This window comes from Cydia amplana, chromosome 1 (genome assembly GCF_948474715.1).
Source record: "Cydia amplana chromosome 1, ilCydAmpl1.1, whole genome shotgun sequence".
NCBI lineage: Eukaryota > Metazoa > Arthropoda > Insecta > Lepidoptera > Tortricidae > Cydia > Cydia amplana.
Window position 1 is genome coordinate 19534288 of NC_086069.1, and position 23434 is coordinate 19557721.

Here is a 23434-nt window from a genome sequence, read left to right on the forward strand (position 1 = left end):
GCAGTCATCTTATGAGCCTATTAGACAAAGCATTCAAATGACATTGCTTTAGATATCACTGTCAGTCATTTAATTGACACATTTAAGTGCTGGAGTAGAAAAAGAATATAATAAAATTCATCCATCAGGGGCCGATTTTTGAATTTCGACCACTCGATTTCGTTTATTTCGTTAAATAATATCTCCACTACTAGGCATTTAAATTCTACTAATAGAATTGTAGTCGAGTGGTCAATACCAATAGATTCCAAATTTCGATCGCTCGTATTTCAAAAATTTGCATTTCCCCGTTTTCCACCGATTTTCGAGTGACGAAATCGAGCGATCGAAATTCAAAAATCGGCCCCGCGACGCGACTAGTTAATAGATATGGCGATTAAGGTTTACCTCTGCTTATAAATGTCGTGCAGTTATGACATTTGATTAGATAAAAAAAAATGTGAAATCTCCAAGTAGGTACAGAAATTCTCACTTTGAAACAACCTCCATTTATTATTAATTTTAAGTGGCTAAAAATTACACTTTTTGCATTTATGTATTTGTATAATTTGTGGTCTACTAGCATTTTTATTCGTAATTTTTTAATATATTAAATAAAATAAATGACAATTTTAATAATTAATGAAGATGCATCTAATTCACAGAACGTGTGTATTAAACTGTCTATATTAGTCAACATTACATAAATTCATTCACTTTTGTGCATGAAGCATATTTGATGCGTATAAAACAATTAATTCAATATAACATTAGCTCAAGGTATCGTATTTAGTATCACGACCGTATAAAACCAATACTTACATGCGCTAAAAGTGAATAAAAATATTTACACCTAATTAATATTCATTCCTACCTTTTGACCTTCAAGCCTCTCCTGTATTCATCTAATTCATTTATTCTTTGAAGGAAGAAGCTCACATAATACAAAACTAAACTAAGATAAAGTAACCAGAAACCTAAACAAGACCTTAATTTTCAACAGATATTTTACACATAATTCTGGCTACATAGTTCTAGTTCATATAAGTCTCGAATTATGTGAGCAATTCTTAAGTATAAATTAAAGTACAGTTTGGCATTTTATACTCAGCAAAGTGATCTATGCGCCTTACAATTTCTGATACCTGTTCATTTGTCCGATTCCGACGAACATCCCGACCCGGAACTAGGACCTAGAAAAAAAAAAACTTGCTTATTACATTGTTTTTTCTTCAAACATCTTGACCGTGGCCAGTCGAGGTGCATTTTAAACTGTAAGTGTTGTCTTTATGTATCAGTCGATACATGATACATGTGACAGCACGTACAGTTCAAGATGAACCTTCATACGTTCAGATAAGGTTCAATATTGAAAACTTGTAACTGCTCCGGACTTCGAGTTGAAACTGTCCTCTCTACTCTGTATTCACACTTGTGGGAAATTGAAGGAAGGAAAACTAGAATATAATGACCGTTTGCCACTAAGTGTAAGGACTGAGTGGACGCTCGAGTTGGGCGTGCAGCGGGGCGTGCGGCGTGCATGTTAAACAAATGCAAGCGTGTAGGAGCGGCCTTAGTGCACGCTGCTCACATCACTTGTGAGCCCGACGCCACGCTGCACGCCCCGCCGAACGCTCCGCTCCGAGCGCCACTCAGGCCTTACACTTAGGCTGCGGTCTGCTTGACCAGACGCACTCCTCGGCGGGCGACTGCTAAGTTCGTAAATGTATGTGAGCGGTCTAGCTCACATTCACCCGCCACACGCGGCGTCAACGGCGGCGTGTGTTCAAGTAGACCAGAAGGCCTAGCGAAAATGACAATCGTAAGTAATCGGTCTCTATTCTCTATCACTCTATCATATTAGTGCGACAGAGAGACTTTAGCGTATCGTTGCACGTCACACTGTCCATCGAAGATTATGATAAGGGTTCATTTAGACGGTGCGACAACTCGCATGCGAGTTTCATTACTATGCGTCATTTGATCGGTCGGCGAATTGTAACCTAAATGTAACTACTAAAATCCTATACGAGTTCACGTGCCGTCTAAATGAGCCATAAGTTGTATTGAAAGCATACCTGAATGCGAGTACCTCCGGCGGCGGGCGCGCTCCCGGGCGGGGCTGTCGGAGTTGTACTCGGTCTCCGTGTCGCCGGGGCCGGGGCCGGGGCGCGCCCGCGACCCGCGCCCTTCTTCATATCTGTGCATTCATAGTACATTAGGGATTGCGTGCCAAGTAGTTATACAGAGTGCTTCCTGTAACAGGAGCAATAAATTAAACTGTAGGCTGTACTCCTCAAACTGACCAATATTTGTTCAGCAACTTTTGAAAATAACTCGTGTTTTGATTTTTATTACACTTTAAAGTTTATTCTAAGACGCAATGTATCGCAAATTTTGTTATGTTTAAAGCGTGACAAGCAACGTCAAACACACTGATGTCAGCGTACATTGAAGGCAATATTTATTTTGTAGGAAAAGGAGGAAGTCTAAAGGATGCATAATTTTTAAACGTTGCTGAACAAATGTTGGTCAGTTTGAGGAGTACAGCCTTTAGTTTAATTTATTGCTCCTGTTACAGGAAGCACCCTGTATAGTGTGTCAAAGGTCTGTTTGATTTCAAACATAGACAGAGAGAATCATACTATCTTTATCTAACACTAAGTAGTACTAGCACCCAAAAGAAAATGATGAGTATAGGTAGTTTTTTTTGTTCTTATTTACTGACAAGATTTGGTTGACCCAGTATAGACATATAGGCGCGTTGCCGGCGTGTTTTATTACAGCACAGCATGATGTTTTCCTGCTATGCTGCTACAGTTCTAATGCTAAAGATTCAGGTATCTAAACAGGAGACTTCGAATTAAGTATTCAACGAGATAATATTCAATTTAGCTTTTTCTACGCGCCTGTTTATGACACAATAACAGCTTGTTTGTAAGCATGCTCACAACATCTGTTGGAGCGCGATAACGAGAGGTCATGAGCCAATGTTTTAGGAAAACAATTGCTATCACTGTTATTGAAGTGACGACATCTCAATGCCGATGTTATCATGCTTGATCGTCGAGCGATTCGCAAGTCTTCGGTTTACGGGAATTTAATTTATCTTAAGCCAAATTAACGAGACTTTACACATAAGGAAAAGTCGTGACTCCTATTCAGTCGAGTTCACAAGGAACACAATCGGGTTTATGTTCGGCAAGAAGTATTTGTTCACTCGTACTGATTTAGTAGTAACCAGGGAGAGTACAATCCGATATATTATATCAAAGTAATTTGCTTGAACACATTGCTTGAGGTTCGAGTTCGCTCGGTCAAAACTATGTTTAAAAAAACATATTTGTGTTACAAGATGAGTGAGGTAATCTAGATCTAGTATGTCTGTTTGTGGTTATCCTGCTATTTTATGTCATAGCCTCTTCAGAGTTACCTAATAGTCAAACAATCAAGAGTAGTAGTAAGCAGGACATAAAATCGAGATAAAATCACAGTTGTAGCTATTTTTTTAATGTTAGTTAAATAATCTACCTACTTATACAATTCTTACTCTCTGGCGGATGTCTTCAGCCATTTTAAAGTACTAGCAAGTGCTTATAAGCAAGGCGAAAATTACTACATACTTATTTACTATGTATACAAATTATTCCTTACCTATCCCTGGACCGTCGTCTAGACCTGGGCGAGTACGCCTTCCGGCGGTCGTTGGGCGAATATTTTCTATCCGAAGGCCTCATGTGCTCCGGCGAATACCGACTCTGGGGCGAATACCGGCTTTCGGGCGAATATCGGCTTTCTGGCGAGTACCGGCTCTCTGGCGAATAGCGCCGGTCGTATCTGTAGCAAAAAAAACAGTTAAGTGTTTTTGTACAGTTATTTAAATAGCCTTAAGGTCCATTTGCACGGCGCGAGAATTTGCATGCAATATTCGATAGATTGCTAACTGCAGAATACCTACAATGAATTCAGTCAATCGACCAAATGCACTAGATAGCGCTGTCCTCCTTAAAACGATGCTTACTGCTTGGTAAAGCTAGAGTTTAGCGTATTGGCCCAAAGTCATAAGCTCCCAGGCTAGTGTGGGGAAGGCAGGCAGTCGAACGGTGACGTTCGCAGTAACGCGACTGCCAGTGGCTTTTACTACTTTCCGCGGTCAAGTCTAGTTTACACAGTACACACTTAATGCTTACGACATTAAGCTCTTTTCTGTAGGAAACATTAATCTTGACTCAAAATTTACGTAAGCGTTTTTATCATCAATGCAAATGGTGCGAAACGTCATTGGGATCCACATTAGTTGACGTTTTTTTCTGCTTTGTGTGTCTATTTCTTTTATATTAAGTCAGTCGATACATTGCTAACTGCAGAATACCTACAATGAATTCAGTCAATCGACCAAATGCACTAGATAGCGCTGTCCTCCTTAAAACGATGCTTACTGCTTGGTAAAGCTAGAGTTTAGCGTATTGGCCCAAAGTCATAAGCTCCCAGGCTAGTGTGGGGAAGGCAGGCAGTCGAACGGTGACGTTCGCAGTAACGCGACTGCCAGTGGCTTTTACTACTTTCCGCGGTCATGTACAGTTATTTAAATTTACAGCTTTAAGCTCCATTTACACGGCGCGAGAACTTGCATGCAATATGAGATACATTGCTAACTACAGAGTACAATGAATTCAGTCGATCGCTGATAATCGATCGAAATACACTAGATAGCGCTGTCCTCCTTAAAACGATGCTTACTACTTGGTAAAGCTAGAGTTTAGCGTTAAGTTATAAGCTCCCAGGCTAGCGCATTCAAGTTTGTTAACATAGTACCACTGACAATCCAACCTCTAGACTGAGCTAAGGCCAATTCTTTCATGAAACCGATGCTGCCAACAATACGGGGGTGCGGGGGGACGAGGTGAGCGAATCCCGTGCCGTGATTGGTCCGTTCAAAGACACGGACCAATCACGGCACGGGATTGACTCGAAGATGGAGTAACGCTACCGTATGTGTGGCAGAGGGGGTAGCGCGACTATGCTATGTCTAGAGGTTGGATTGTCTGTGCATAGTACACACCTAGGTTGGTGCGGGGAGGGCAGGCGGCCGAGCGGCGGCGGGCGCGGCAGCGGCGGCAGCAGCGGCGGCGGCAGGAACGCTAGCGGCGGCAGCGGCGGCGGCACCACGCCCACGCCGGGGTCGGTGTTCATGCTGTCCAGCGGGGAAGACATTTCTGGAAACATCGACAGTCATAAAGGCCTGTGCACACCGGCTTGCGTGTGCGTGACGTGCACGTGCGCGTGCGCTAAAATGTTGGAGCCGCACACGCACACGTCACGCAAGCGGTGTGCCGTCTCTCATAAGGATCTGTATACTACAACGCTGCACGCGCACGTGTACGTCACGCACACGCAGCCGGTGTGCACAGGCCTTTATACATAATTCTTAAGGCTTGTAGCTTATTTTTTTTACGGTAATGGCCACAGTTATAGAAAAAAATAGTAAAAATACTTGGAAGGAAGGATTAATATTTGGAAGGAGTTACAGAAGTTACTTCCATCTTTCTTGTCCCATCACCAAGCAGGGAGAATGGGTAAACCCTTGCGTTGTCGACATACATTATGCGGTCCCATATCCCACACGCTGGGACGGTGTGAGCTAGACAGCGCTATGTACGTAAAGCGATGTTTCGCTCGCACATCGGAGCGGATGACGGTCTTCACATTGGATGCGGAACTGCATACATCCGCATCCAATGTGAAGACCGTCATACCATTAAACGCTGAAGCGCGAGCAAGAACCAAGCTCAAAACTTAATTAATCAATGGACCCAAATAACCATATTTCCAAAAGCATGGTGTTCTCGGTATACACAGTTTTATGAAACTATATCGCGGGTATACCGTTTCTGTAATTAAATATGTACACAGTTTCTATTGTGAACTAGTCCCAACGTAAGATAAATGTATCGTGAGAAGTGAGGGGAGTATGTAGTATAGTTTGTAGCTTTCTAGTAGAGCCCGAAGGCTTATCCTATTGTCTATTGTTCAGTAAAACCGCACGTGCTACTTACCTGCAAAAAAGGGTCCTAATTATTGTATTTGGCACCTTTGCGCGGGCTAGTCCAACGCTCAAAAAACCAGTGTAGGTGCGCTCTCCGATAACGCGCCTTTGTTACGCATCTCGATGACACATTTTAGACTGGTTCTGTAGCGTTCGACTCGCCGGCACTCAGTAACCGAAGTACCGATTTTTTATGCAGGTGGTTGTGGCACGTGGCACGAGCGGTTTTACTTAACAATAGACAATAGGAGTAGCCTTCGGGCTCTATTAGAAAGCTACAAACTATACTCACGTCGGTGCGGCGAGGCGGCGCCCTCGGCGCTGGTGAGCGCGGCCATCTTGCGGCGCAGCGCCTGCGCGACGTCGCGCGCCGCGTCCGCCTCGCGTCGCGCCGCGCGCGCCTCCAGCCACGCCGAGTGCGCCGCGCGCTCCAGCGCGCCCACCGTAAGATAAATGTATCGTGAGAAGTGAGGAGAGTATGCAGTACTCACGTCGGTGCGGCGAAGCGGCGCCCTCGGCGCTGGTGAGCGCGGCCATCTTGCGGCGCAGCGCCTGCGCGTCGTCGCGCGCCGCGTCCGCCTCGCGCCGCGCCGCGCGCGCCTCCAGCCACGCCGAGTGCGCCGCGCGCTCCAGCGCGCCCACCGTAAGATAAATGTATCGTGAGAAATGAAGAGAGTATGCAGTACTCACGTCGGTGCGGCGAAGCGGCGCCCTCGGCGCTGGTGAGCGCGGCCATCTTGCGGCGCAGCGCCTGCGCGTCGTCGCGCGCCGCGTCCGCCTCGCGCCGCGCCGCGTGCGCCTCCAGCCACGCCGAGTGCGCCGCGCGCTCCAGCGCGCCCACCGTAAGATAAATGTATCGTGAGAAGTGAGGAGAGTATGCAGTACTCACGTCGGTGCGGCGAGGCGGCGCCCTCGGCGCTGGTGAGCGCGGCCATCTTGCGGCGCAGCGCCTGCGCGTCGTCGCGCGCCGCATCCGCCTCGCGCCGCGCCGCGCGCGCCTCCAGCCACGCCGAGTGCGCCGCGCGCTCCAGCGCGCCCACCGTAAGATAAATGTATCGTGAGAAATGAAGAGAGTATGCAGTACTCACGTCGGTGCGGCGAAGCGGCGCCCTCGGCGCTGGTGAGCGCGGCCATCTTGCGGCGCAGCGCCTGCGCGTCGTCGCGCGCCGCGTCCGCCTCGCGCCGCGCCGCGCGCGCCTCCAGCCACGCCGAGTGCGCCGCGCGCTCCAGCGCGCCCACCGTAAGATAAATGTATCGTGAGAAATGAAGAGAGTATGCAGTACTCACGTCGGTGCGGCGAAGCGGCGCCCTCGGCGCTGGTGAGCGCGGCCATCTTGCGGCGCAGCGCCTGCGCGTCGTCGCGCGCCGCGTCCGCCTCGCGCCGCGCCGCGCGCGCCTCCAGCCACGCCGAGTGCGCCGCGCGCTCCAGCGCGCCCACCGTAAGATAAATGTATCGTGAGAAGTGAGGAGAGTATGCAGTACTCACGTCGGTGCGGCGAGGCGGCGCCCTCGGCGCTGGTGAGCGCGGCCATCTTGCGGCGCAGCGCCTGCGCGTCGTCGCGCGCCGCGTCCGCCTCGCGCCGCGCCGCGCGCGCCTCCAGCCACGCCGAGTGCGCCGCGCGCTCCAGCGCGCCCACCGTAAGATAAATGTATCGTGAGAAGTGAGGAGAGTATGCAGTACTCACGTCGGTGCGGCGAGGCGGCGCCCTCGGCGCTGGTGAGCGCGGCCATCTTGCGGCGCAGCGCCTGCGCGTCGTCGCGCGCCGCGTCCGCCTCGCGCCGCGCCGCGCGCGCCTCCAGCCACGCCGAGTGCGCCGCGCGCTCCAGCGCGCCCACCGCCGCCAGCCGCGCCGACTCCTGCTCCGCCAGCTCCAGCGTCAGCGCGTCGCATTTCTCCCTACACACGATACGATACCACAGTCAGCATCGAATGGCTAGGGACGGAAGTGGCCAAATATATCGGTATGCATCCTTATTTCTAACAGATGTGTTACGATATATTCGGCCCCTTTGACCGGCCCTAATATATATTTCGTGCCGACTATGACCGTTCAACTTGAAAAAAAAAAGATATACAGCGTGGAAATAGCTCATTCACAATTAGAGGGCGCTCACGCAACTATATTGAATACTGTTTTTATGACGCGGCTCTTTCTTTAACTTTATCATTTCAGTATCTCTGGTAAAAAAACTATTTTTGGTGACAATCGTTTTCCGGACTTTGGTAATTATTTCATTGTTGCAAATACCAAAAATTTCTATACGTACTTGTATCTCTGAACTTCCTGCTGCATTAGTTCGATCTTTTCCACCGTGCTCGCTGACTCGCCTTGTTTGCTGAGAAACAGAGATTCTTTGGCACTAAGCTCTCTGAAATAAAACAAAGAAACCTTTTAAAGTTCTCGAAAAGAAGCTTTAAGCGAATTTATTTTCTTAATAAAAATTCGACACCCCCCAACTTCTAGGGTTTAAAGTGAGCCAAAACCGACCTTGGAAATTAAAATTGGGAGTGAATTTTGACTTTGCTGACCAGATATAGTCAAATCGGTGGGACGTGAGTGGTTATACAAGTCTAAGTACAAAACTTACTTCATCAATTCACTTTCTCTCTCCTGGAAGTATTTTCCTAGCACCTCAAGCCGGGTCGAGGCCTCTGTGGCTTGCTGGCCCGTCGTGGCCAGCGACTGCTGCGTGCTTTGCAACTCTTCTGACAGACGCGTCCGTTCTTTACGTTCAATCTGGATACACAACATTATGAATAACGGATAACGGTTTTTTTAGTCGTTCCTAAATCGTTACCGTAGCGTATGGACTTCAAGGCCGTTACATAATTTATGGCTTTTATCCACGCCGATTTTTAAATTTTTACATTGGTTCTATAGAGCGAACTTTATGTGTACCTAATCGTGGAACCATTTTGTAGCACCACTAGTCGAAGTTCCCAAAGGGATTTCTACGTAACCTATTTTCATTTTTGAACGTGATGCTGAATACATTGTGATTAAGCTTATTTTAAAGATGGATTGCACCAAACCATCTGTAAACGTCATCAAGTCACTACAGTTCGTTCAGCTTTGCTTGTATGAAATGTTTGACATTTCTCTATAGGATGGCAGCTGAGCGAACACCGAAGTTGGCAAATTGCGGGCATCTTTCTGTCACTCTAATTACGCCTTAACTGGAGTAAAAGAGAAAGATGCCCGCAATTTGCGAATTTCAGTGGTAGCTCTGCTCCTGCCATATTTAACGTTGCTCAGTTCGTTGATTGGTGGTGCAACCCTCCTTATACATTATTATACTGGCCAGATATCATTTGATCGCAATACGTAGGTAATTTAACAGCAACAAAGTTTAACGGGAAAGTATTTTTGTCACTACATGTAATATTTAAACAGATGGTTTGCTTCTGACTAAACAAGCATTACAATAGCATTATAGTCAGTATTTGTTATAGATCATATGATTAATAAAAATTAAGCATATGTACAAAAAAGCGGCCAAGTGCGAGTCGGACTCGCCCATGAAGGGTTCCGTATTTAGGCGATTTATGACGTATAAAAAAAACTACTTACTAGATCTCGTTCAAACCAATTTTCGGTGGAAGTTTACATGGTAATGTACATCATATATTTTTTTTAGTTTTATCATTCTCTTATTTTAGAAGTTACAGGGGGGGGGGACACACATTTTACCACTTTGGAAGTGTCTCTCGCGCAAACTATTCAGTTTAGAAAAAAATGATATTAGAAACCTCAATATCATTTTTGAAGACCTATCCATAGATACCCCACACGTATGGGTTTGATGAAAAAAAAATTTTTGAGTTTCAGTTCGAAGTATGGGGAACCCCAAAAATTTATTGTTTTTTTTCTATTTTTGTGTGAAAATCTTAATGCGGTTCACAGAATACATCTACTTACCAAGTTTCAACAGTATAGTTCTTATAGTTTCGGAGAAAAGTGGCTGTGACATACGGACGGACAGACAGACGGACAGACGGACAGACAGACAGACATGACGAATCTATAAGGGTTCCGTTTTTTGCCATTTGGCTACGGAACCCTAAAAACTAGACGTCATTTCAATGACGTATCATTTCAATGATACGAGATGAGTTACGTACATTATCTACTGAAACGAGGCCATGATCTTTTTAGATAGATAACTAGTAACTATCCAGTCGTCTCTTAAACATACTTACTTCATATTTGCTCTCTAAATTATGTTTTTCTTCTAAAGCTTTCGATAGCTTGGCCTTTATTTCAGTGTGATCTATTAGAGATGCAGCATCAACGTTGGATTTGGATCCACTCTTCAGTTCTTTGATTACATCCTGGAATCAAAATGGAAATTATCATTTAAGTGTAATTATCATTAATATTATTAAATAAATCGTTGTCAGCAACACTCTCCTCGGATTAGTTGACAGATTAAAAATAACTCCTAAGCAGTCTCTTCCAGCTAACTTTTAGTTATTAAGTTTAAAATTAAAAGAATGAGATAAATATATTACTCACTTTCAGAGCAGTTAGTTCGTGACTTTGCAGTTGTATCGTATTGTTGGCCTCGGCCAGCAATGTGTTGAGTTCTTCTAGCTGCTTCTTTTGTTTCCTGGACTCATCTAGAGCTGCCTCAGCGGACACATATTTTAGTCGGAAATTGTCCCTCTCTCGACTAATTGACATTAATTCTTCTTCAAAAGCCTGGATTTTGTCTAAAATACATACAATTTGATTAACAAACATGCAGACCGTACATAATTACTACGCTACCTACGCAAACAGGCGCATTCGCGGCGCCTTCGCCTGATCAGATTTGAACGCACCATACAGGATGCATGACAAAACTTACTATTTAAATCTGCTATGTGCTCTTCAGAATTAGCTCTCTCCCCTAAGAGCTCACTAAGAGTATTCTCTACCTCACTTAGAGTGTTTTGCAGTTCCATGGCTGTGTTTTCCGAGACCCGTAAAAGTTTCTCATTGTCATCCAACGATTTTCGAAGTCTTTCATTTTGGGCTTTTAATTCCTCAATCTCTTCTTTTAACGATTGTACCATATCATCCATGCCGAAAGAATTATCTTCGATGCCAGTCAGTTTGGTTTTTGTAGAAGTAAGCTCCTCTTTGAGAATCTCGCATTCCTGAAAATTAATGTATTTTTTTATAACAAACCATACATTGTACATTATATGAATTATTTCCATATTATTCCCTAGGTTAATACACGTCCTACATGCCTAATTCCATTAAAATCTGTCAAAACCTTAGCCATGAAAAGGTAACAGTTAAACCAAAATTTCAAAACAGCTCATTCCGTAATATGTTATAGGCATGATCAGAGTTCACATGGAGGGCTAACTGCATTGGTGTGGACATCTTGATGTGCGCATTGAAATGTTCAGAAATTGCGGCCGAGGCCCCTTAGTTAGGTCACATTGCAAACACAGGGCATCTTGCGTAGCGTACAAGTATGTGCACTTGTTTTTACATAGTCTTACGACATGTCCGGTACGCGTGACGCTTTAGTTAATAGAGCTAATGCGTGTTTATAAGTGTTGACTTGTAACTACAATTGTATTAATTTGTAACAAAAAATAATGCTACCTTAGTTGAGAAAAGTAAATCCCTCTGCAATGTGTTGATTGTGGCAATAAGTTTGCCATCTCGTCTACGGCCATCTATGTAGTAATATCCCAATATGAAGAGCAGGACAGAACTAGCTGTAGTGACGAGGAAAGTCAGGAAGCGGTTGTTTTGCTCCTTCGATGTGCCATCACAATATTCATCAGTAAAACATGTGTTGCCTGTAAAATAAGACAAGTGACATTTTATTTAAATACATTTTAACAATTTTCATAATTTTTATGTATGATTACAATAAATGTGGTACCTAAAAAAATATTTATTTGTTTAATCTTTATTACACAAAAGTAAAAACATCGTACAAAAATGCAGACTTAATGCTATAAGGCATTTTCTCATTTTCGGGCAAAGAAGATATGTTGTAGCTGGTGCAATATCACTAGTTACTTAATCATTTATTTATTTGAACAGGTGTAAATGTTTCATAGTATTCACATAAGTACATTTATTATAGGTAGATAAGATAATAATTGTGATTTAAGCTGTATCTCATCATGAAATGAATTTGAGAGATAAGTCTAAACATGCTTAAAATATTACTCACCAGAAGATGCATAAAGTGCATTTGATTGAGATTTGGCTCCCAGAACAGAGTTATAAGTTGAAAGAAAGTAATTGAAGTAAGAGAATGTTTCTTCTGCCTCTTTAGCCAACTCAGGATTAAAAATATTTTCTTCTCCTGAAGTTTCCGATTTAGATGGCCACAGATCTAATATACTTGTGAATAAACCTGAGAAAAATCCTGTGCTGGACGCCTCTGTATCTGGTATTGATACCGTATTGGGATCTACAGGTGGTTCTGTAGATTTCAAATAGTCCACCATTGGAGTTTCCGTGGTAGTCACCAGACTTTCAGCTTCTGTTGTAGGTAATGATTCTTGACTAGTAGCTTCAGAACTAGCATAGTAATTATTATCTGTGGATGTTTCTATGCCAGCAGGAGTGGTTTCACTACTAACTAAAGTTGATTCTGTAGTCTCTCGACTCCCAGGGGTGTTGGTTAATTCTGAGTTAGAATAAGATTCTGTACTCAATTCTTGTTGTTGTGGTGTATTTGTTTCAGAACTTGCAGAGTCAGCATACTGAGAAGCTGCTTCTGGTTTTGGTGGAACATATGTGCTCTCAGTTGAACTAGGACTATATGCACTTCCTGTACTGTCTTGAACAAGAGGCAGTTCAGGAGAACTTTGGTAAGTGTTACTTGCAGTTGATTCTGCTGCAGGAGGCGGAGGGGTTGGATCTGGGCTTGAGTGGCTATAAGCGTAGGTAGAGGCTTCTTCGTACACCGGAGCAGCTGTTGTAGCTTCTGGGGTGCCTCCACTCTTGCCCAGATCATATTGCACTTCAGTATTTGATGCCGTTTCAGTTGAGCCCTCTGAATAAGTAGTCGGGTTACCAGGCTGTTGTTGGCCTAAATTAGTTTGATATTTGTAATCATAATTTTGGTTATTGCTGCCAACAGCACCATTATTATATTCCGGTGGTACAGGTACATGTGGAGGTTGTGGATGTTGATTGTTTACATTATAATCTGATGCATAGAAACCATCAGTTGATGGTTGCGGTGGTTGTTGTGTATTAGAATCTATATTTACACTCTCTATTGTGGTACTTTGTTCAGTTGTAGGTTCATGTGGTTGTGGAGTAGTGTTTTCAACATTACCATCGGTTGGGGTTGACACATTTGGTTCCATATTTTCCATAGACTCAGGCTGGCTTAAACCTTGTTGTAGGTAATCAACTTTGTCTGTCATATCTACAATGTTATCAGAATTTACTGTATTGCTTGTTGCACTTGACACCAGCTGCTGTGGCTGGGGAACAATTTCTGCAGCTTCTGGAAGCTCTGGATTTTGGACATTCAAAATGGTATCATCAACTGGTTGTTGTGTACTGCTTGCAGTGGAGGGCTGAACATTTTGATTTGGTTCTATACTAGCAGACAAATTATTCTCGGCTTGCACCTGCATTGATTCACTACTTGGAAGATCAACACTAGGTTTATTCTCTTGTAAGAAATCAGTCTTTGCATTTTGGTCTGGCAAATTATCATTACTACTTTGGCCAGAAGTGCCTTCAATGCTTATTTTATTTGGGTCAGGAACATTTTCACCAGTATTTAAGGCAGGGGTGAAATCTTGTGAAGGAACAACTGCAGGTAACTCTGTGGTGGCATCAGGCTGTTCAGAACTGATTGTAGATTCCGTAGTGTAAATAGTAGTGCCCTCAAAAACTTCATGTGCTTGTTGAACTTTATCTGGCTGGACATCTACATTTTTCGGCATAGGAACAATTTCTGTTGGGTTCTTAACAAATACTTTGTTTTCTCTTAAAAATTGCTTGTTGACAAATCCAAGTTTTCCATTTATATCAGCATACCATAAGTCTGGGTTCGTACCAGCTGACTTCATGTAAATGACAGCGTCAGAATTCGCTCGAAATGAAATCAGGTCCTCATCAGGGTTGTTATAAGCCAAGAGGGTTTTAGCTTTAGATATCGGTGCTGAAAAATAACAAACAATGTGAAGAAAGTTACAGATTTATGCAAAAAAGTCACTTTCATACAAGGCTTACCGCTACATTCCTTGTTAACACAGTACACTTTATCTGGGTATCTACAATGGTTCAATGAAATAAATAACATAAATAATATAGCCCTTAATAAAATCATTTTGACATCATACTATGCGAACATTTAATTCAATTATTTTATTTTATTCGGATAAAAATTCACAAGATGTTTAGCCACATCATCTGTCAAGTCGTTCGATCGTTTTGTTATTGCAACAAGAAAGCCTGTTTAGAAGGTTATGAATTTGTAAACTGTCAGATGTATGAATTAAAATAATTATTACACAATGTTTTATATAAATGTATAAAATTCGTGGTTACAGCTGTAACAGTAACAATCAGGATAATTAACATAACAATTAAAGTCCGTCAACCAAATCTTGTCAGTAGTAAAAGGCGGCAAATTTGAAAAATCGCGGGTTAGCAACACTGTGTTCAAATAATTCCAAAACGCGTGTCATCTGTGTTTTATCTGTGGAATGTGGATCGTGAATGACAGCCGTCACCTTATTTGTTTTCATTTGGTTTTCATTCTGAATCGTTTCTGTTTCAAGAGATATTTCTGCTGTCACCATTAAATACCAATACATTAAATAAGAATAAGCAAAGCTAAGGGGCCTACAATGTACAACCATGCTCGTTGATGGTAAACATTACTGAAACAAACAAACAAGTACTATTATTTGATAAATAAAGTTTGCCTAACAAGTACTGGAAGAACTCTTTCGAACTTTTAAGATTATGTTCAGTTTTTTTGTTTTAGGGTTAAGGATATTGAGGGGGGATTTAAATCTTCTCGGGGCAGAGGTGTAGGGTTGGAGCCGGTCTACCTAGCTTTATTTGACGTTCATAACTTTCATAAGCGCATTGTAATTATGCCTACTTGAATAAACTATCTTTTATCTTTTAAGGTCCCAGTACACAGTGGTGAAGGATGGGCCATGCCACGCCTTGGCCATTGTGGGGTGTTGGCAGTATGGTGTACAATAGCGGACGACTGGCCGTCAGTTGTCAGCCGTGGTGGGCAATCGGGGAGTTGTGTTGTCGGTTTTTTTGGCACACTTCAAAGGAATCGTGGCGTATCGTGGCCTGTGGTGTTCACCTTCACACAGTCGCCATTGTTTGTTTAGTTTATTACTGACAGCTTCAATTGTTGACCGCTTGATTAAATGTTGATAAAGCCTAAAATGTCATTATCATGGAGCAATGACGAGCTTGGAGGATATAATCAAACGGAGACGCCATGTCTGTAATTTTCTGTACAAAACAGTCTGCCGATTTTTGCGGGGGAGGGGAACGTCAAATGTATGCGTAACGTAAAAATAGCCATGTCAGATAAACGTCAGTCCATACATTGTGTATGACCGTTGGCCGCCTATTTTCGACAGAGGGGAAAGCCTGTTAATGGCTACTCCGTTTAGTTGTATCCTCCAAGATGACGAGACTTTTCAGTTTATAGATTTATATAGCTGGTTCAAGCAAATCTTGCCAGTAAAAAAAGGCGCGAAAATCAAATTTTCTATGGGACGATATCCCTTCTCGCCTACATTTTTCAAATTTGCCGCCTTTTTCTACTGACAAGATCTGCTTGACCAACTATATCAATCAGAGCCTGCAATTTTGTTTTTTTTTTGTTGATGGACCATTGTGTGAACATCTACGTGATATAGGCCTACAGTTGCGCATTGCAAAGCATGGCTTGGCATGGACAATCCTTGACCACTGTGTACTGGAGCCTTTAAACTGTTTTTTGACAAGTTTTCACACACAATCAAATATGACATTGATACATCAAGGCGGTTTGTTTACAAGGGCCTACCGGGAAACGCGAAATCGAAACTCGTATGCGATTATGGGTGAGGTTTGTAGAGGCCATTACTACACAGTCGGTTTACATTGGTTTACATTCAATAATATAACGTTTACCTGTTTCCGGCTTTATAGCCCTAACACACAACCGCACCGCATCGCGACCTTGGTGCGTTACGTAGTGTGTTGGAGCTATTAGAATAGCCTACTTCATTTCATCGTGGAGTTCATGCCAAAGAGTAGTATAATATATATATGAGGTTCATGCATAGATCGTGGCATGACTGCCTGTCACATCTGTCATGTACCTAAAAAAACAACAAAATAAACAAAAATCAAAAAAATGTCTGCTGGCCCTGAAGTATCTTTAATTGATTTATCCAAGCAATTCCGTTTTGAGATAGGTAAGATTATTTTACTATAATGTTTAAAAGTGTTTATTATAGATATACGGGTTGCAGTCCGTCTGTACCGACCCTATAGATAGGTACAACATACTCCCAGCTCCCAGCTTCTGTCCCAGTCCAAGCCCAGTCTGTATGTCTGTAAGCGCCGTACCAACCTACATTTGAAAAATAATGTAGGTAGGTTACCTCTTACCTACCTCCTGGATCTTCATAAAAAATTGGATAGATTGACAGAATAAAAATCAAGCCAACAGGCGCATTAGTTGGTGTTATCAATCATCGCTCGTCTCATTCGTTATTAACCGACTTCAAGGTTTCAAATGCCCTAGGTTTACATGCGTGGCAAGTAGGGTTGCCAGATGGTCGGGATTTGGCGGGATTCTCCCGATTTTAGCATGTGCTCCCGATTCCCGACAAAGTAAAAATTGTCCCGAAAAACAGCTTCACGTTATAAAACAATAATTAAGCTGATATAGTGCCAATAATGTAAAATATCGTTGTTTTTAATACAATAACTTTTTTTCCCGACTTAAGTCCCAAAATCCCGAATAATAGATATTTTTTCCCGATAATAGCGTCTTACGATCTGGCAACCCTAGTGGCAAGCCTCGACAAGCCTCAAGGGACGCAGCTATACGATAGAATGAGATAGCAATATCGCTTGCTCCCTCTAACTTAACGCATGCGTCCCTGAGACTATTCGAGGCTTGCCACGTATGTATACCAGGCAAAAATGAAGGAGGTTCTCAAAATGTTTGTTACTCCATAATTCCGGCGTTTCTCCACCGATTTTGAAAATCTTTACCTATTTGATTGAAAGAATAGCTATGCATAGGTACAGATTGGTCCCGTTTTTGTCAAAACGCAGTTCTGATGATGGGATCTCCTCAAATTGAGGAATTGAGGGAACTCCTCAAATCTTAAAGGCATCCATCATCCATACGAGTAATGGTGATCTTTGTATTTTCATCATCAAATCAAGCATTTACACTTAAAAAAGTGACATTAGACGAAGTGGAACTGTAGATAATGATCAGAACGGAACTCTTCAACGATGCACAGTTTACGCGACTTGATCGAAGAAGACTTCGTTATGATTAAACTACTTAATTAGAATGTTACTAAAGATAACCTGCGAATGTTACGAAAATCGAGCGAGATAAACAACGATTAAAACTAAGGAAGACCGTGACGAAAAAAATAATAAGACATATTAAGAGAGAGACAATTTAAGTTACATAATTTTACCAACGAAGATGATGACAAAAAACGAACAGGACTAGGGTTTGCAATCCGGATCCGAAATGTATGAAATTATCCGGATCTGGATCCGGATACGCGGATATTCCCATACATTTCGGATCCGTCGTGCAAACCCTAAACAGGACATAACAGGAGTGAAAAACCAGATATCACCCCTTGAGGTTTGCACGATATGGCTGGTCATCGCTAGGCTGATCATGAAATGCCGGCGTTTCATGATCTGCCTAGGAATATCACCCCTTGAGGTTTGTACGATATGGCTGGTCGTCGCTAGGCAGATCATGAAATGCTGGCGTTTCATGATCTGCCTAGGAATATCACCCCTTGAGGTTTGCACGATATGGCTGGTGGTCGCTAGGCAGATCATGAAATGCCGGCGTTTCATGATCTGCCTAGGAATATCACCCCTTGAGGTTTGCACGATATGGCTGGTCGTCGCTAGGCAGATCATGAAATGCCGGCGTTTCATGATCTGCCTAGGAATATCACCCCTTGAGTTTGCACGATATGGCTGATGGTCGCGCTAGGCAGATCATGAAATGCCGGCGTTTCATGATATGCCTAGGAATATCACACCCTACTTATTTGATATGCCTAAACGTCGCTAGGCAAATCGTCAAACGTTGATGTTTGAACGATATGGCTGGTAGTCGCTAGTCAGATCATGAAATGGCGGCGTTTCATGGTATGCCTAGGAATATCTCGATATGGCCGATTTTACGATCTGCCTCCGACAGACATAAGAAATAAACGAAAAACGATAATGAGACTAGCGATGATGATACCGCGCATTTTATAATATTATAATATAGGTTTACACATAGGCGGGGGTAGATTCAAGGTAGACTTGCTGCTATGGTTGGGCTATTGTTTTCATTTAAAGTGACGTTACAGATGACTCGATAAAGGAAAAAATATGTTTTGGCGAGACGCTTCTAATAGGATGTGGTCATTTTGAGTCTCAAGCTGAAGATGATTCTGATTCTGAATGGTCTTGTCACTCAACTACAGACAGCGAGCCCGAGAAGATCGATTTAAAAAAACCGGAACACGAATACGAAATTAAAGAAAGAGTAGAGGTGGAATCTGATAAAAAATCACAATCAGACGACGAACATGATTTCCACACGTTTTTCTTTCCGGACTGTTCCAAGCCTTTAGCGCCTACAAACAGTAAAGCAAGTGTAATTATGGGTCCGGATGGAATGCCACAAATAAATATTGATGTACGACAAGGCATAGAGTTTTGTGTTTGTAAACAAGATTCAAAAACGATGGAATGCAAATGTATTACGAAGATACCGTGCAGTTGCGGTGCAGAAGTATTACGTGAATGTACTTGTGCAAAGTTAGAAGGAATCTGTATATGCCACGAAGGTGACCCAAAACCAGAGTGCACTTGTAAAACTAGTAAAACCTGCGTGTGTAATCCGGATGATAAAGTTAGACCGGATTGCCCATGCGACAATGTTATTCCCTGTGTTTGCGATCCTACAAGACTCAACCCTTATCCAGTTTGCACATGCAAGCATAAACCAGGACACGACATGGATTACGAAAGTTTTGGTAGCTTCGAAGGAGCTGAATCAGAATATGATGCAGTGAAACATGAAACAATACCATGCGATTGCCAAAAACCAAAGCCAAAAAAGCGTTGTCTTTGTTTAAAGGGTCAAACTTGTACATGTGATATAGTTTGTGTTTGTGACATTCGAAAAACGTGTGTTTGTGAATCGGAAGATGGTGAACCCGTTAAATGTGAAAGTCAAGAATCGAAATCAATTTGTAGCTGCCCTGTTCCACAGATATGTACTTGTGATGCGGAACCAGGTGGGATCTGTAAATGTTTTCCAGAACCTAAGCCCACTCAGTGCACCTGCGAGAATCCTGAAAATTGCAAATGTTTTTCTGTTTGTGAGTGCACATCTCCTTGTACTTGTGACATCCAGCACAAGAAGCTATTAGAATGTACATGTGCTTCAACAAATTCTATAGATTGCACATGCCACCCGAAATCGATAGATCTTTCACCATTAAAGTTAAAGAAGACTAGAGCTGGGAAACATAATTATAGATGGTGCCATGACGTGGATCCCCGTCATACATACTTTGATTATGAATATGGAAGACATGATAGAATATCACATAAAGAAGAAAAGAGAGAAAAACTGAAAATTTTGGGATTACATGAAGAGAAACGAGGAACTGATACGAGTGCTGCTGATATTGAAATTGATGCTCCGGAGTACAAGAAAAATGTTAGAAAGCCATCTATAGATTGCTGCAGTACTCTCGGGGGTAAGTAGTTGTCGTCAGTTGTTAAAATATTATAGTATTTTAACAATGTTTTGTTTTTACATATTATTAGTGTTATTACTTTTTATAACCAGGTATGAGCATTAACGTCGAATGTCTTGGCGAAAGCAAGGATAAATTTCTCGTACAAGTCACATCGCATTTCTCAAAAGAAGGAGCTAAAGCTGGAACTAAGCTAGTCAGCATTTTGGATTGCAATCTGCATACCATGGAGGAGAATAGGACAGAGTGAGTTTTAAGAGGTTGCTTTACTGCTGGTGGTAAAAAAAAGTACCAAAAGTAGGTACTGCCAGCTACCTGGGTCATAATCTCATTATTGATGAAATGATGATAAAGGTCTATAGCCTGTAATTTGTAACAAATAAGTTTGATAGACATACAAGCATATATTATCGGTTACAGGCCTTTAAAACCATTATTGAAAGTAATAATTTTTTCAGTTGTTTATTTAATTTTATCATTAGCTGGCCCATAGTTGAATACACAATAATTATTACAGACACATTCAAAAGAAGGATACGATAAAGGAACGTAAGAGTTACATGGCGATATGTGATACCGGATACTATAATAAGATAACGAAAGCTTGTGGAGACAGACACGTCGTTAAACGTTTCTATCACAGCTTTGAAGACGCCCATTCGTTCTTGCTCGAAGGCGCTAACATTGTCCTATTGAGATACTTTGCGCTTGCCCGATATAGGGGTAAAATAAAAACGGACACTGTGTTGATGGATGGCGTGGTTTGCGAAAGCATATACGTAAGATTTTTGATTTGTGGGCTTTTTCCAATTTAACAATATTTTCCCGAATAAGCGTGGAAATATTACTAGTTTTCTTAATAATAAGCGCTTAAGCGAAGCGTCTATGACTTTGCCCAATAGCTAGAGTGACCATGAGCGCGTGTTACGCACAATAGAGATGTAGGTTACTTTTGGTTTTCAGGGTGTAAGTTAATTCCGCACATTTTGGGAAAATCACTATACATGCCTCGGCCGGATTATTAATTACCGGCCTTGTATTTATAATAATGTAGCATTTGTAGTAATTAATGTACTATTATCATAATGTCAATGTTCGCAGATTTGCCATGGTGTGAGTCAGGCCATCGTCAATGGCAAGTCGATGTTCGTTTGTAAAGTCGAACGGCATATCATGGAGGCCTCTGGAATTGTTCATCAGACTTTGACGGTGCTCTCTCTCAGAGGTATATCATCATCTTCCTCGTATTGTCCCGGCATTTTGCCACGGCTCATGGGAGCCTGGGGTCCGCTTGGCAACTAACCCCAGTAATTGGCGTGGGCACTAGTTTTTACGAAAGCGACTGCCATCTGACCTTCCAACCCAGAGGGTAAACTAGGCCCGTATTGGGATTAGTCCGGTTTCCTCACGACGTTTTCCTTCACCGAAAAGCGACTGGTAAATATCAAACGATATTTCGTACAAGTTCCGAAAAACTCATTGGTACGAGCCGGGGTTCGAAACCGCGACCTCTGGATTGCAAGTCGCACGCTCTTACCGGTAGGCCACCAGCGCTTCCTCTCACAGAGGTATATAGGAAATGAAAATAATAATTACTCCGAAGGCAAGGCCACTTTTTGATATAAGTAATTTAATTGATTTGCTTTTTTAGGTTATTTAATATGCCATGAGTGGGCAGATAGTAATTACATCGTTCACATTAATCCCCTTTTAAAAACTACGCCAGAAAAGGATTTAATTGAGGAGCACAGTCCTCTGCGTAAATATTGGCGTGAAGACTTACAGCTTTTGTCAGATTACCTAGACTTTAAGGTAAGAAAAAGCTTAGTGGAAGCTAGAATGCTTTTGGCTTTTAATAGTTTAATCGGTAACTAGAAGTAACTCCAGTTTTATGGTTTGCGGGAAAAGTTAAATTATGCATGCAGGAATTATTCTAGTGCATTATTTCGCCCCAGAAGTAATTTATTAAAACGTGATATAATGTATTTCCATCATTTAAATTATAGGTACTTATTGAATTCACAATTGATAGATTTGGATGGTGAACACATGTCAAACACATATCCCTCCTGTTTTGGTTTTATCGCAGTCGGGTAAATAGCGAAAGTCCGTCTAAGGCACATTCCACTCGGTTTGAAACTTAAGAACCGTAATTTCTAAAGTCACTGTAATGTATATTATGTACCTGTAAAGATCAGTTTATGGCGGTGTTGACAAAATATGTAGAGTATATTTATATTTGTCAACATCACAATAAACTGATCTTGAAACACCCTGTAGGGTGTTTCATGGGCGCAGGGCAGTAAGAGATAATCGGAAACTATAAAGCCCCCTCCACACTCGTGCGCGAATCGCGGCGCGAAGCCGCGAACGCGAGTGTGGAGTAGATTTTCGCGTTCACGGCTTCGCCCGCGTTTCACGCACATAGTCTGGAGGGGACTTAAGAGATACAGAAATGTATTCTTCGAAGTCACGATGTGTCGTGTTAACTAAATACTGTTAATAGTCCATACCTAACAAAGATAACATCGGTTTTCTGTATGTAGAGCGCGCGTTCATCAGAGGGCGCTCGCTACATGTCCGAGTCCAGTGCGCTCACCAACTCTGTGCGCGACTACCTGCAGGCCGTGCTGACGCTGCGCCCTCAGGACGCCATCCACTTCACGAGGCACTACTTCAAAGCCACACTCTCTTCACTTGATCTGCCGCATAACGACTATTTCGATGCCAGCACCAAACACGTCAGATACTTCTTTTTTGAAGATTAGGATTTTGGATTGTTTATTTGGTAGGTAGGTGTATACATTTTTGAATTATATCCTTTGTTTGTAGTTGAGTTTTTGTTCTTGACTGAGTTAGGTGAGAATATTTTATCACTCTAGCTGGCGGTTTCAATCATCTATGGATACTAAAATAGTGTTCGGATTCAGATCAGAATATTACGATTGTCGCGGGAATCAGTGAAATACATACTACAGTTTTTAAAGGACTGACAGAAGAAGATGTACCTATTGAATCAGACAAAAACATAGAGAGCGATAAATTTTACCGTGGCGAGCGTAACAAGGTAGACAAGTAAACAATTTAGAGCATTTTTACAAGCTTTTATTTATGAAATAAAACTATTAAAACAGATTATATCGCGTATATTAAAATTATTCTACATCCCGACGAGATTTCAAACCTTTACAGCGTTCGTGGTCAACGGGTGACTGAGGAAAAACTACACTGTGCAAATCTACCCACTTACAAAATAATGAACCATCATAAACTATAAATTTTAAGGCCAGTTATACGTGCAAAATTGGTTCATAAGGTTGGTTCTACATTACAACAATTTTCAAGTAAAGATAAAAATACGCGATGAAGCTACGCCGATTCTAACCCTACACCTCTGACCCGAGAAGATTTAATTC

At 42.3% G+C, this 23434-nt stretch overlaps 2 protein-coding genes across 2 annotated transcripts; one reads left to right on the forward strand and one right to left on the reverse strand.

Moving 5' to 3' along the window:
- Nucleotides 1–1019: 1019 nt before the first annotated feature.
- Nucleotides 1020–14456, reverse strand: LOC134649636 (transport and Golgi organization protein 1). The gene is made up of 13 exons (XM_063504478.1): nucleotides 14245–14456; nucleotides 12215–14173; nucleotides 11632–11831; nucleotides 10877–11168; nucleotides 10543–10739; nucleotides 10227–10358; nucleotides 8615–8763; nucleotides 8294–8395; nucleotides 7711–7922; nucleotides 5042–5195; nucleotides 3634–3816; nucleotides 2058–2179; nucleotides 1020–1172 (listed from the first exon to the last, which is right to left on the reverse strand). The coding sequence occupies exons 1-13, from the start codon at nucleotides 14339–14341 to the stop codon at nucleotides 1129–1131; spliced, it is 3843 nt and encodes a 1280-aa protein (XP_063360548.1). The 5' UTR covers nucleotides 14342–14456; the 3' UTR covers nucleotides 1020–1128.
- A 1903-nt stretch (nucleotides 14457–16359) lies between these two features.
- Nucleotides 16360–22849, forward strand: LOC134649647 (uncharacterized). The gene is made up of 7 exons (XM_063504489.1): nucleotides 16360–16454; nucleotides 18615–20018; nucleotides 20111–20264; nucleotides 20536–20797; nucleotides 21120–21243; nucleotides 21670–21830; nucleotides 22565–22849. Exons 1-7 carry the CDS (start codon nucleotides 16394–16396, stop codon nucleotides 22784–22786), a joined length of 2388 nt encoding a protein of 795 aa, XP_063360559.1. The 5' UTR covers nucleotides 16360–16393; the 3' UTR covers nucleotides 22787–22849.
- Nucleotides 22850–23434: the final 585 nt, after the last annotated feature.